The sequence below is a fragment of the Tyto alba genome, unplaced genomic scaffold (genome assembly GCF_018691265.1).
Source record: "Tyto alba isolate M040663 unplaced genomic scaffold, T.alba_DEE_v4.0 Super-Scaffold_33, whole genome shotgun sequence".
NCBI classification, from domain to species: domain Eukaryota; kingdom Metazoa; phylum Chordata; class Aves; order Strigiformes; family Tytonidae; genus Tyto; species Tyto alba.
The window spans coordinates 7231626-7243902 of NW_024881308.1; the positions used below are offsets into that span (position 1 = coordinate 7231626).

Below are 12277 nucleotides of genomic sequence, written 5' to 3' on the forward strand. Positions count from 1 at the left end.
AAATGAAACGCCCCAATGCTGCTGTGGCCAGGCTGCATCCCCAGCGAGCAGGTACGCTGGCGGGAAGGGGCAGCTGTGTGGGACCTGGGCCGTGTGCGGGGACGTGGCCGGCACGGGCGCGGTGAAGCTGTGTGCATGGTGTACAACAGTGCAAGGGGATGGGATGTGCGGAGGGCACACGCGGTGGGAGGCCCCAGCCCCATCTCCCCAGCATGAGCCCTCCGAAGGTGCCTCTTGCCCCTATCATGGATGTGAGGGGAAGAGGGTGACTGAGGATCATGTCACATCAGGCAGGAGCAGAAGTCCCCCTCAGGGTGCAGATGCCGGAGCTTGCCTCTGATTTTGTGCTGATGTGGGAGATGGGGCAGCACCTATGTATGACCACAGATCCATTCTGGTTCCCTGGAGGAAACCAGAACTAGAATTAAGATCACCCGGGGGAATTTCACCCCCTGGGGAGCTGTGTGATGCTCTGTGAGCGCAGGCGGATGGCTGGTGCCAGAGAAGCTATTTCTGCAGGTCTGCAGCACCTACAGCTCTGTGGCGCGCGTAAGAAAACCAGATGTCCATAAAACACATTGAGTTGATATTTAAAAATTGTCGCTAGAGATCAGTAACGCAAGGACTGTTGTGAGAATGATTATTTTCACGGAAGCGGAGCCTACAGGTAAGGTGGTATTCAAGTCGTTTTCAAGTGTCCCAGTTTTAAACCACGAATCTCTTTTCCGAACTCGCGCCTGAACGCACATCGATAGCACCCACAAAGGTAAAACTTGTAGCTGCGAAAGCAAAAACGCGCGTTGGGAGGGAGCTACCTGCCACCCGCGCGGCGCGTACCGGCTTTGGTCAGACCGCGCGGGGAAGCGCCCGGGCCAGCGCTGCCCCCCGCCAGCCCGGCGGGCCCACGGCGGCAGCGGGGCTGCCAGCGCGGCCCCGGGACCCGGCGGAGGCTCCTCCCCACCACCCCCCGTGTGCACCGCGGCCGCCGGGACCTCTCCGATGGCGCACGCTGCCCCACGCCGCGGCCCCACGCGTGCGGTAGGTGCGGCGCGGGCCGGCCGCTCCCGACGGCGAGCAGCGCGGGGAAAGCCCCGCGGTGCTGCGAGGGGCCGGCGGCGCCGGTGACAGGCTGCCGGGGGGAGCGGAGGGGCCGGAGGGTTCCGGCCTCGCTACCGGGGAAGCAACAGGTCAGATGAACCGGTTAAAAAAAAAAAATCCCCGCGCCGGCCGTCGTGCTGCGGGTGCCGGCGGGAGCGCAGCGCTCCGCTCCGCTCCGCGCCCCTGCGCAGCCGGGGGTGGGGGGGTGGGGGGGCGGCGGGGAGGAGGGGTGGGCGCAACGCGGGGTGCGGAGCCACCGCCCCACTCCGCTCCTTTCCGCGGGCATGCGCGCCTGCCTCGCACATGCTCACTGCGCCCGCAGCGGGCGCGCACACTCCGCAGCGTTGCGGTTCCGCGCTGCGCCTCCGGTGAGTATCGGGGCGGCGGGGGAGGGAGGGGGGAGTGGGACGCGGAGTGGCTTCTCCCCGCGCCCGCGGAGGGGCCCGGCGGCAGCGGGCTCCCGAGCGAGGCTTTGCGTGCCCGCGGCTATTCCGGAGAGCGGAACGGCCCGCGGGCGCGGAGCGGAGCGAGGCGCTCGCCCCGCAAGTCGGCGGTGGGGGAGCGCGGGGAGCCGCCCTCCGCGGGCGCGGAGCGGCGTCCGCTGTGGCGTGATGCGCTGCAGCGCGTTGCTGTCCTGCCTGCGGAGTTGGGAGCGGGCATTAACCGAGGTAGTTAATTGATGCTCAGCGTAGCGTTTGATTTTGTATTAAAACTAGCTTCGCTTAGTAATTATTTTGAAAACTGAAGCATGCCTTTAAATAAAATGAGTTAATGTTCTTTTCCGCGGTTGCTTATATGAGGAAAACTTGTACTGTGATTTATGCAATTTAAGTAAACTTTTTTGAGTGTTAAATTATGCTTGAGCCCAGTGAATGACCTCTAAAGGAAATTATTCATGATATACAACTACTGTTTTTCAAATATTTCAAATAATGATATATTCTCTTGTATAAAACTCTAACTGTTAAAGTACATATGGTTAACCAGTAAACAGTTTATTGGTCTGCATCAAATTTATTAACAGAAATCTTGTTTAGCATAGTATCAAATTCACATATACCTTAGCGCAGTTCAAGGCACTGGTGGGAATGGTTTAGTGTTTAATCTTTTTTTGTGGACTTTACTAATTTATTGAGAATTTCTTATCTCTGTAGTGCTATCCATTGAGGGGGTTTCCCTCCCCAATACATTGAGAAAGCACGTCTAAGTTCTTTCTGCCTGTCTACATCTGCGTGTATTAGGGCAGTCTGGTCCACAAGAGGTGGCATATATTTAAACTATTTTTTCTCAGTCTGAACTAATGTCTCATCGTGTTACATTGTTTTGTGTTACTTGTTGCTACATACAGAACAAATTCTTTTTCCTCATCCTTTAATATAGGAATAAACCATTTCTATTATTAAAGATGAATTTTTATTTCTGCTTTGCAATCCAAGGCATCCTGTGGCCTTAAATGTTATACATGCAAGTAGGAAAGACTTGCAGTACGAATGCCTTGAAAATAATCAGTGCTCGCAGCTTTGGAAACATTCCAGAAACTTTTTAAGCCTGTTTTGAAAAGTCACTTGAAATGTTACAGCAGCTGATAACTTGATTTAATAGGCTAACTTACATCCCTTCATAAAAAAAATAAAAAACCTCCAAATTTAATGTGTGATGCAAAATTAGATTATGAAGTTGAATCAAATTGTCCACACAATTCATGTGCCTCTTCTGCTCCCCCACCAACAGATCAAAACATTTGGCTAAATAACATGTGGTGTATTCTTTTTAGGCTTGGTTTTAGGTTTATCGATTTGTTTTGCTTTGCTTTGTTTAGCCCGCTTCCCTCAGCTCATTTTCTTTTAAAATACTACGTAGAGACTTGATTCCCGTGACTCACTAATCTTATCACCATTATTTGGTTGAAATATTTGAAATGGGCTCCTGTTTCAAATACTCGCAACATTGGCAGTCTTAAATTTCATTAGAAAAGCTTCATTAGGGAGAAATAAAAACGTTGCTGATAATTCCCCCTCCAACAGTAAGTCCTGTATTCAACTACACGACGTGTGCGGATACGTGTTGATTATACAAAGGAATTAAACTCAGGTATTAGTATGAAGAATTTTATCTCAGAATAGCACTTAAAGAATCTTGTGTGTTGCTGTGTTGTTGTGTTTAGCTGGATGATATGCTGGATTTTTCTGAAAAACATAACGTAACTACTAATTCTGCAAAAATCAGTTGCTAACTTCAAGCCTGTAAGGCACTGTACTGAAGTCAGTGTGGCTGTATTTGTATGTCAGTGTGGATATGTACACACTGCTGACAAAGAAAACAATTAAAGAAGTCAGTAATTTTCGGCTGCCTTCCCAACTGGTTTTTATGATGTGCAGTAGTAAAACAGCTATTCTGCAATCAGCTATAATTCTCTTCAGTAAGATTTGTTTCTTCTGTGCCAAATTTTGCAGTAACCAGATGGTTTTAAGGTGTCTTCAACTGGAGAACATGCAAGAACAGTGCCGAAGACTAATTATTCCTTGCAGTAAATTCCTTCTGCAATAAATTCACAGGTTGTTAGACTTAATCTGTGGAAATTATTGTTAAGATTACTCGTGCAGTGAAAAATGCTTTTAAAATTTTGTGAAAACTAGCAGAAGTTCTTAGAATGCTAAGAAAATATTTTTGAAATAATTTTGCCTGGCTGGGGTAACGTTTATTAGGGATGAACTGTTAAATGAAGTTGCAAATTCAAGTGCTTTTCATAAACCATGGAATGCTGCAGTTTTAATGTGAAGGTTTTAAATATATCCTATAAGTGGAGGGGTCATTTGATAGATCAAGCAAGGAAATCTTGTACTACTGTTGCCAGTGTATAGTTATTATATGCATGTGTATTATTCACAGCAGTATTGATATAAACTTGATTAGTACACAGTGTAGTCTCCTGAACTACAGTCAGGTTCTTTTTATTAAATTTCACATTGTACTATACAGGACAGAAAAATAGTTACATAAAGAAGGAACAAAAAATATGTTCAGAACTATGAACAATGGCATATACAAAAGTAAAGCCGTTCAGGTTTTAGATACATCCTCCTTTTCAGTGGTTTAACTTAGTAAAAAGTAGAAGATTTTTTTGACTGTATATCTATTTAAAAAAAGGTATAACTACTCAAACCTCTTGGCGTAATATTCACTTTGATATGAACAGGTAGAACTCAGCCAATCTGTTACCCTCCCTTTTCTACTGAAAAGCCAGAGAGTCCATCCTGGTTGGGACTGTTTGTTAAGAGGTCTCATCAGAAAACAATTGTTCATGGCAGTCTAATTCTTAAAACAATACTTCATCTTTATTTGCAGATCTTAACTCAAGTAATGATGTTTAACAAACACCTTGTTTTAATCAGGTGAGGATAAGCCCCTCAATTAGGATGCAAATAATTGCTCATCTTGGTTGGGTCATTTGGGGCCTGGAGGTGTTGCCATTTGCAGGTAGATTTGGTGCTACCAGAGTATTGAGCCAGGGGGGAGGAGAAAGCAGGAATGAAGATTTAGGACCCTGCAGTTGTCTTTGCAAAATATTTTTTGATCGCGGCATACAAAACCTGATCCAGTTCCCTTCTTCGGCAAGCTGTTCGATTGCTCTTGATTTACAGCTGCAAGAGTTGTGAGAGGAAAATTGGATCCAAAATAGTGGTCACTGCATAGATGGTTCCAGTGAGTGTGTCACAGGATGAATATTTAATTAAAAATTGTCAAACCTCTTTTCACTCAGTCTTTCTACTTGGGCTTTAATTATGTATTTGAATTATTTCAAAGGTGTGTAAAATGAGAGGAGAAAGATTACATGGGCATAATCCTTCCCATTTAAAATTATTTATCTGCAGCTGCTTAAGTCCTAGCATTAGGAGTCACATATAAACATGTTTATTTAACAGCAACGTTATCTGTTAGATTGTACATGGTTCATTAACATGGAGAGAATACTTTTTGTTTAATAGTGTGTGGGAGCTGCCAGAGGTCAGAAGAGGTTGTTTGCCTGAAGTTGAGATGGCATCTTGGCTTTGCTCTCATTCTGTTTGTCACCTCTGCTGTGTCCAGGAAATAGTTAATTAGTGCTGTGCTAAGGTATTTTCCCTCTTGTTTATGTACAGAGGCTCTGTGGAAAGCCAGGAGTCTGCTGCAGCATTGCAGTAAGGTTTATGGGGAATTTTAAGGAAAGTTTATTGTAATTTGTGATTGTTTTAATTGGGGTTTTATTAGAAAAAGGGGCTTGAAAAAGGAGGAGCAGCAGCGGAAAGGGGAGCCCGAGACATTGTTGTAGTGCCCATGAAGTGCGTGTCTGCAAATCGTGGTATTTTACAGAATTGGGGAGATGGGGGTCCAATGGCTTGGGAAGTTCAGAGCGTTTTGTGTGCCAGTGAATAGTTTTGTTGGTGTGGCTGGGTCACAGTTGGACTCAAAACAGCTGTTATCTGGTGGTGATGCTGAGCTGAGGCTCGAGAGGAGAGGGGACATCTCTGTCTGCAGGGAACGGAGCAGGAACGGGCCCTTCTGTCTCGCGAAGCTTGTGGGATGCTGTCCGCTCTTTCTCCTGTTGACTAGAAATATCTTGGATGTATGAAACTATATCAGGGACACTGGAAATACCTTGTGTAGAAGTAACGTCGGCCTCAAGTTTGAAAAGATTACTTAAAATGTTTTAATATGATTTATGTGTACAAGTTAATAGTCATGCACTGCACACAGTATTGAGAGAGAGATGTGCGTGCGTGTGCACACACACACGTATACACAATTTCATTTTGAATTTGAGCTCCTTGAAAATGTTTCTGAATGTTTCTAACAAGTTGGTGTATTTCTCCAGCCTGATTTGTATGGTTGGGGCTGTTTGGGCTTTTTTTGCCTCGGAGGGAGAAGATAATTTAGATTTGCATTAGGAAAAAAACCCAGAAAATTGACTTCTCTGATTTTTATCAAGCAAGAACCCCTGGTAGATAATAACCAAAAGGCATTGAATAAAATGAGCATTATTGTAGACATCAAAGTGGCTGTGTAAAATGCAGTGTGAATTAAGCATACCACAAATGTGCAGTTTTTTTAAAAGCATAACAGTAAAAATAGAAGGGGTTTAAAAAAATAAACTGAACTTCTGTGTTGATTATAAGTTGTAACTGAAGTACACTCAAGGCCTGGATATTGTTTTTAAGAAGCCAGCAAAACAGCTATTTCTAAAAAATAGTAGGTTCCCTCAGAAGGGTATAGAGAAAGAACAAAAATAAGTGTTATGTTGGGGGGAATGTCTGGTGTAGGGGTTTTTTCTTTGAATTATTTTCAACAAGTACTTACTCTGTTCCATATTTTTTAGAAATTATGTGGACAGCAATTTTGTTTCTTTACCAAGGCAGTGAAAACACCAAGAATCCTTTTTATAATTTGGAAAGAATGTGAAAAGAATGAAGTAGTTAAACCTAAGTGTATTAGATCATATGCCTTAAATGCATAAATAAGCATAACTGCAATCACAGAAACCAATGTTAAAACCACCAGGAAAACTCACCCACAAACCCTAATGACTTAAAGGGAATGACCTCAGCCATTGTGAAATTTGTGCGTATTTGTTGACTGACATTTTTTTGTAGAAGCAAAGTGCGTGTTTTGTTGGGGTGTGGGGTTTTGTTGTTTGAAAGACTGCTGGGTGGTGGTGGGTTGTTTTTTTGTTGTTTGTTTTTTTTTTTTTTTTTTTTTTTTGTTGTTGTTGTTGTTGTTGCTGCCAGGTTCGAATACAAAGAGTGAAAATAGGATTGAGGCCAGAAGAGCCTGTATATGATTTGGGCCTTAACAATTTTAAAAGCAGGTGAAGGGTTTGTTACTGATGGACAGAGACTGGTAGGAATTGATTGAAGTTTGTTTTTCAAATGTTAGAAACTTCCTTGATGATAGCCCATTTCTAACTTATTCCCAGCTGGTTTCCTCTTAAGGAAATGAAGGTTTAAAGTATTTGGTTACAAACCTGAGATTTCTTCATGTCTGTGTCATTGCGTGAGTGCTGCATGAAGTGCCGGTGTCCTTCGTCTCCCCCTTTGCTTTTTGGAGAGGATGCACAGTAGAACCTCAACTTGCTTTTACTGAAATACCACTTAATAATTCAGGGAAATGGAAGTCTTGAATTATTTCAACAATAATAGACTACTTGGGGAATGTTGTTAAGTAAACCAGTGCTACAGACTGCAAGCTTGGCCAGAGCCAAGTCACTCTGCAGACAGGTTTTCTCTCTGCTGCCCATTACTGGCAGTGGGCTTCTATTTTTTCTGGGTTGCAGTAATTAAAGTCCAGATTTAATTGGCCCTTCTTAGATGTGCAAAAAGGTCTAAGAAAATTGCTAACTTTATGCTATTTAGTGCCTAACTCTAGGCATTCAGTCTTGTGGTGCAGAAATTCTCATTTGCCGTCTTTGATTTTGAGAAGGAAAACAGCCCAGATAAATAAATAAATAAAAATCCTAAATAAAAAGAATGGTTTAATACTAGTCAGCCTAGGTAGTAACTAGTTAACCCACAGGGAGTTGACGCTTCTCTCTATTTTGGAACGGGCAGACTTCACAGAGAAACTCAACTGGAGTAGGGAAGCTTGGTACTTCCAAACAAAGACAAGGGGACGTTGGGAAAATTTCTTAAACTCAGCAAATGCCTTAAAAACTGGAAATGCCTCTAGGATTACTCAGGCACCCACAAGAAATAGTGAGGGGAAAGTGGGACAGACATCTGATTTTTTTTTTTTTTCTGTTTGTGTTTTGTTTTTTAAATAGGTTGAGCAAGCAAAGCAATCTGGGGGCCTCAGTTATTTACGACAGTCTGCGCACCACGCAGAGAGGCTCGTCAGCTGTCTTAAAGGCAAGTTTTGCATCTGTTGCAAATTGCGTCTTCTGATGACGTGTTTGATTCAGCTTTTTGCTGTGTAATTGTCCTACAGCTACTTTGAAATAACTCTGATCAGTTTTGAATATAGATCTGTATCACTAGTTTCATGCCCCTTGCAGCTGCTCTTCTGTGCTAAATTACCATCTTCAGAGTTGAATTATAACTATCTGATGATTCTTTAAGTCAAATACAAATGTATTTACAAAATACTTTCAGTAAATATCAACATTTACGGTGTTTACAAAACTGAAGTACTGCTATGCAAATTATTTTTTTCCATTTCTGTGGCTGAAACAACTCAAAGTTTTGTTTAGAATTGAGCAATACCTTTTATTTGAAAAAGAGATTGTTTTTTCATCCTTTAACAAACTAAAAAGTGCCATTTTCTATGAAACACGACATTAAGACATTTGAATGTTATATTTGCTATGTCCAAATTTTCCTTTTTTTTTTTACTAGGCCAACTTTATTTTTTGAATTTATAGAAGCATGGATTTTATGTTTGGTGTTACATTGATATTACTGCTCTCTACTGGGACACAGAGTTAGGAGTAAGTCAGCCTTAATTCTTGTAACAAAATAAATTTTCTCCTTCCTCATGTTTAACTGTGGGTAAATACATTTGATCCAGTCCTTCTGCCACTGCAGTTCCTAATCATTTCACTCAAATAAGGGTTGGCGCCTTACTGAGAGGGAGCAGTTTTAAATCTTCTGTACTTGTTGCACAAGTGCGTTTAAGAAAAAAAAAAAATCACATTGTAACTGCTGTTTACTGCAAGTCCATTCAACTACTTCAGTGCCTGAGTCTTGCAAAATGGAAGTGGGAATCGCCATCTTTCTGTGCTATACATGCTCATAGGCCTTATTTGCAACTCCGCTAAGGTTTTCAGCAGCAGTGAGCAAAACCTAACAAATCCAGATCGGGTGGGAAGCCAGTACAGGTCCCTGAGGGGAAGGTACCGCAGCCCCTGAGGTTGGTAACAGTGAATGTAGTAACCTCCTGCACTGAAACACCTTTGTAGTGATATGACTTAGTACTTGGTATAACAGCTCGTCTGACCTAATTCTCTTAACTGTTGGTGGAGGTAGGTTTATAGCAAGAAAATAAGGCAAGAACCCATTTTCTTTTTATTTAAGAAAATAAAACTGTCAAGATCCTCATTCCATTTAGCATTGGCAGCCTGTTGTGTAAGTATCTACTTTAGAGGAATCTTGTTTTAAATAAAATTCAGTTCTCTCTGAATAAGAGGCAAGCTTAGGTCTCTGACCGAAAATACGTAATCGTTCAGCAATGCTGTAAATGTGTGTAACCCTGTACAAGGCAATGTAAAGTATCTTCTGTATGAAAACTTTGACAGACCTTTGCTGCCTCTCCTTAAAATGACTTTGCCCTCTTCAGTAAATCTGCATCTGAAAATTATAAGTTGTGGTTCAAAAGGTGTATTCTGCCTATTACATATGATTTAGTTTTGTTTCTTTGGCAACCATCCTTCCTGTTCACTGCAGCAGATGAGTATAATTTGGGGAGGAGAAATGGATAGGGAGAGGGGACTAGGGAAGCAAACCAAGTCTTTTGTAAAATATTTGACATCCAGCAAAACTTCTGGTCTAGATTAGTTTTGAAACACCATTTATGCCCCCCTGCAATATACTGGTTGGGGGTAGAGACAAATGCTTGATTTGGAATTGAAAGTAATGAAGGATGCTGCTGCTAGAAGTCAGAGGCACTGATGTTGGAGCCTGGTGCTTCTTCTACCCCAGTCCCCCCTGCCACAACTCAGGATTATTCATTCACAGCAGCAGTTTAACCATATCTGTGGTGGAGCGGGATGGCTGCTTAACGATGCACAGAAGCATTGTGCCCTGGTTTAGGACAGGAAGTGGAAAATGAATATTGTTTTGAACTTGAACTTTGTGAGCAGACAGAAAGTAATTATCAGAGCCAGAACTCCCCCGGGAGAAGTGGGGGAGTGATGCACTGTGCTTGTAAGCAGCACTGTGGGATCTTAAATGTCTAATAGTGTTTAACGCTTTGGTTTTACATTTCTGCTTTTTAATTGATCTTCTGCTCCTCACTTTTTCCTTGGCAAACAGAGGAAGAGGCGACTGCATGTAAACTTCATGTACTATACTTATCAATATGCACGTTCCCAGCCTGCTCTTTGCTGGTGGGGCCGGACTCTAAAATTTCTGTCTTGGTCCTGGTGTTACTTTCAGTTGTAAAATGAACTCTTTCACTGCCTGGGTTACATAATGGACCAATTATAACGTGGAAAATTGACTTAATTGATGATTAAGGGCACATAATTGTATGTGAAGCCATTTAATCAGAAGCCATAAGCCACTTGTGTAGTATTTGGTATTAGTCATAAGCTATAGAAGCTTATCTGTCTTATGAAGTAGAAAATCCCACTAAAACGACACAAAGTCTGCGTAGCTGTGAAGTTAACATGGTGAGTAGCAACTTTTAATAACATCTATTAAAATATTACTACTTTCTAGAAAAAGATGAAAAAAGGCAAAGCTCTACCTTCACTGAATGTTTTGCTGTATTTCAATGGTGTGTGACTTAAACCAACTCAGGTAGTTTGCTTTTTTCTTTTCTACTTTGACTGCTTTTCTACAAGTTCTTCAACATAGAATAGTCAGTGCAAGACTTCACCTTTTCTTAGAGTGGTATCTTACGTAGATTTAAAAAAATACTGTTACCTACTAAGTTAGATAATTAAACAAAGAAGGGAAAATATTTTTTGCAAACTTTTTGAAGGTGATACTTCTACCTGTGATAGGTATGTGGGTTTTTTTTGTTCTCAAAAAGGAATAATTCCTTATTTTTAAAATAACATTTAAAATGTAGAAGGAAAATTAAATACATGTTCTTTATGATAAGGTTTCCCTGATCAAGTTCACGGGACTATTTTAATCTTATATTAACACAATTGTGGGCTTGTTTACTTGTGGTGAAGTTTTAAAGGTAGTAAAATTAAGTTACTTTAGCAGAAAATTGTCTGATGACTTACTGTAGCAGAGTAGGCAAAATTCCTCTAGAGATTTTAATATCTTCCACCTGGTATAGAAATGAAAAGAAAATATTCTTTAGCTGGTGACTAATTTGTCACTAATACCCAGGGGTTCCTTCATTACAATGCAAAGATGTCAGTTTTAAGAGAAATGTACAGTGAAAAAACCAAGTGCAGGTGAAAAATAAAGGTCTGGAAAGCAGCTGAAGTGGTGTGAAGGAAGGCTCTAAAGCTATCAATCAGGGAAAAATGGTTGGGGAAGGATTTTACCTGCAGGCTTCAGTAGAATTCATTAGGACATGTTCGAGGAGGAAAGTCACTTGATACGACTCGAGAGAAGGAGCTCTGACATGCAGTAATACCCAGGCTGACGCTCTGTTCTCCTCCAAACTGCACGTACTGCATCTTGGTAATTATTTGAGGAGGAACTGTATTGTTAAAAAAAGTCACACTCTGCTTACTGATGGCTTTTATACTTGATCACAATGTTAAATGAACTGGGTCCAAGACTTACAGTTCAGGTGAAAATGCTGTTAGAGAGTATCTGCAGCTACTGACAGCTCAAACCTGACAACAAAGATCACAGTGTATCAACAAGTCATTTTTCCCAGCGGATAACTTCTTCAGTGTCCAGGCACTTGTGTAGTGTCATCACTTTGCCTTTTGCCGCAATGACAAAACTTTGACTTTGCTCCTGTCCTTCCAGTACTGCAGTTTCGCAACAGCTCAGTATAAGGAGGGGCAGGGAGCCATCACAATACCAGGAGAAAGTGGAATGAGGACTTTGGTCTCCCTCCCTTAAGATACCAATTTTGCACTCATGTTATATGCAGGTAGGCACAGTAAATCATGAACATGAATATTGGATCAAAGACATCTCTGCTTATGACCAGCTTTAGAAATGTGAAGTAGGTGATGGCAAATGCAGCGAAGTGTCGGACTGTGTCAGCAGTTTATCTGCAGGCAGCCTGTTGTCCACTTTACTGGTGCAGGAATTGCAGGAACTGGTATGATTTCTGCTGCAGGAGGGGATGCTCTTGGACAGAGGATATAGTACTATCCCGTGCCTCTGCAGCAGCAGTCTAGCTTCTCGAGAGCTTTCTAGTTTACTCTTCCCCTGCTTTCTAGTACAACCTAGAAAGTTGCTCAGGAAGCGCATTAGCAGTAGATGTCTGACAGAAGTAATGATTCAGTGTTAGGACTGCAGTGATGTTAGAGATTTGGGAAAAAGTAGACAGTACCACACCAAACAGG

At 42.0% G+C, this 12277-nt stretch overlaps 1 protein-coding gene across 10 annotated transcripts in view; it reads left to right on the forward strand.

Moving 5' to 3' along the window:
• Positions 1-617: 617 nt before the first annotated feature.
• EYA2 (EYA transcriptional coactivator and phosphatase 2) overlaps positions 618-12277 on the forward strand; it is a 103644-nt gene continuing 91984 nt past the window's right edge. The window contains exons 1-2 of one of the 10 annotated variants that reach the window (XM_033003623.2): positions 992-1187; positions 7892-7976. Coding sequence is in view for 2 of the 10 variants with exons in the window: in XM_042801128.1 (XP_042657062.1) it covers positions 1402-1466 (65 nt within the window). In the remaining 8 variants the exon portion in view is untranslated. Of the gene's footprint in view, positions 668-961; positions 1188-1378; positions 1467-1716; positions 1767-7891; positions 7977-12277 lie in introns of those variants that run through there. The other 9 variants (XM_042801129.1, XM_033003624.2, XM_033003629.2 and 6 more) reach the window with 9 other exon arrangements.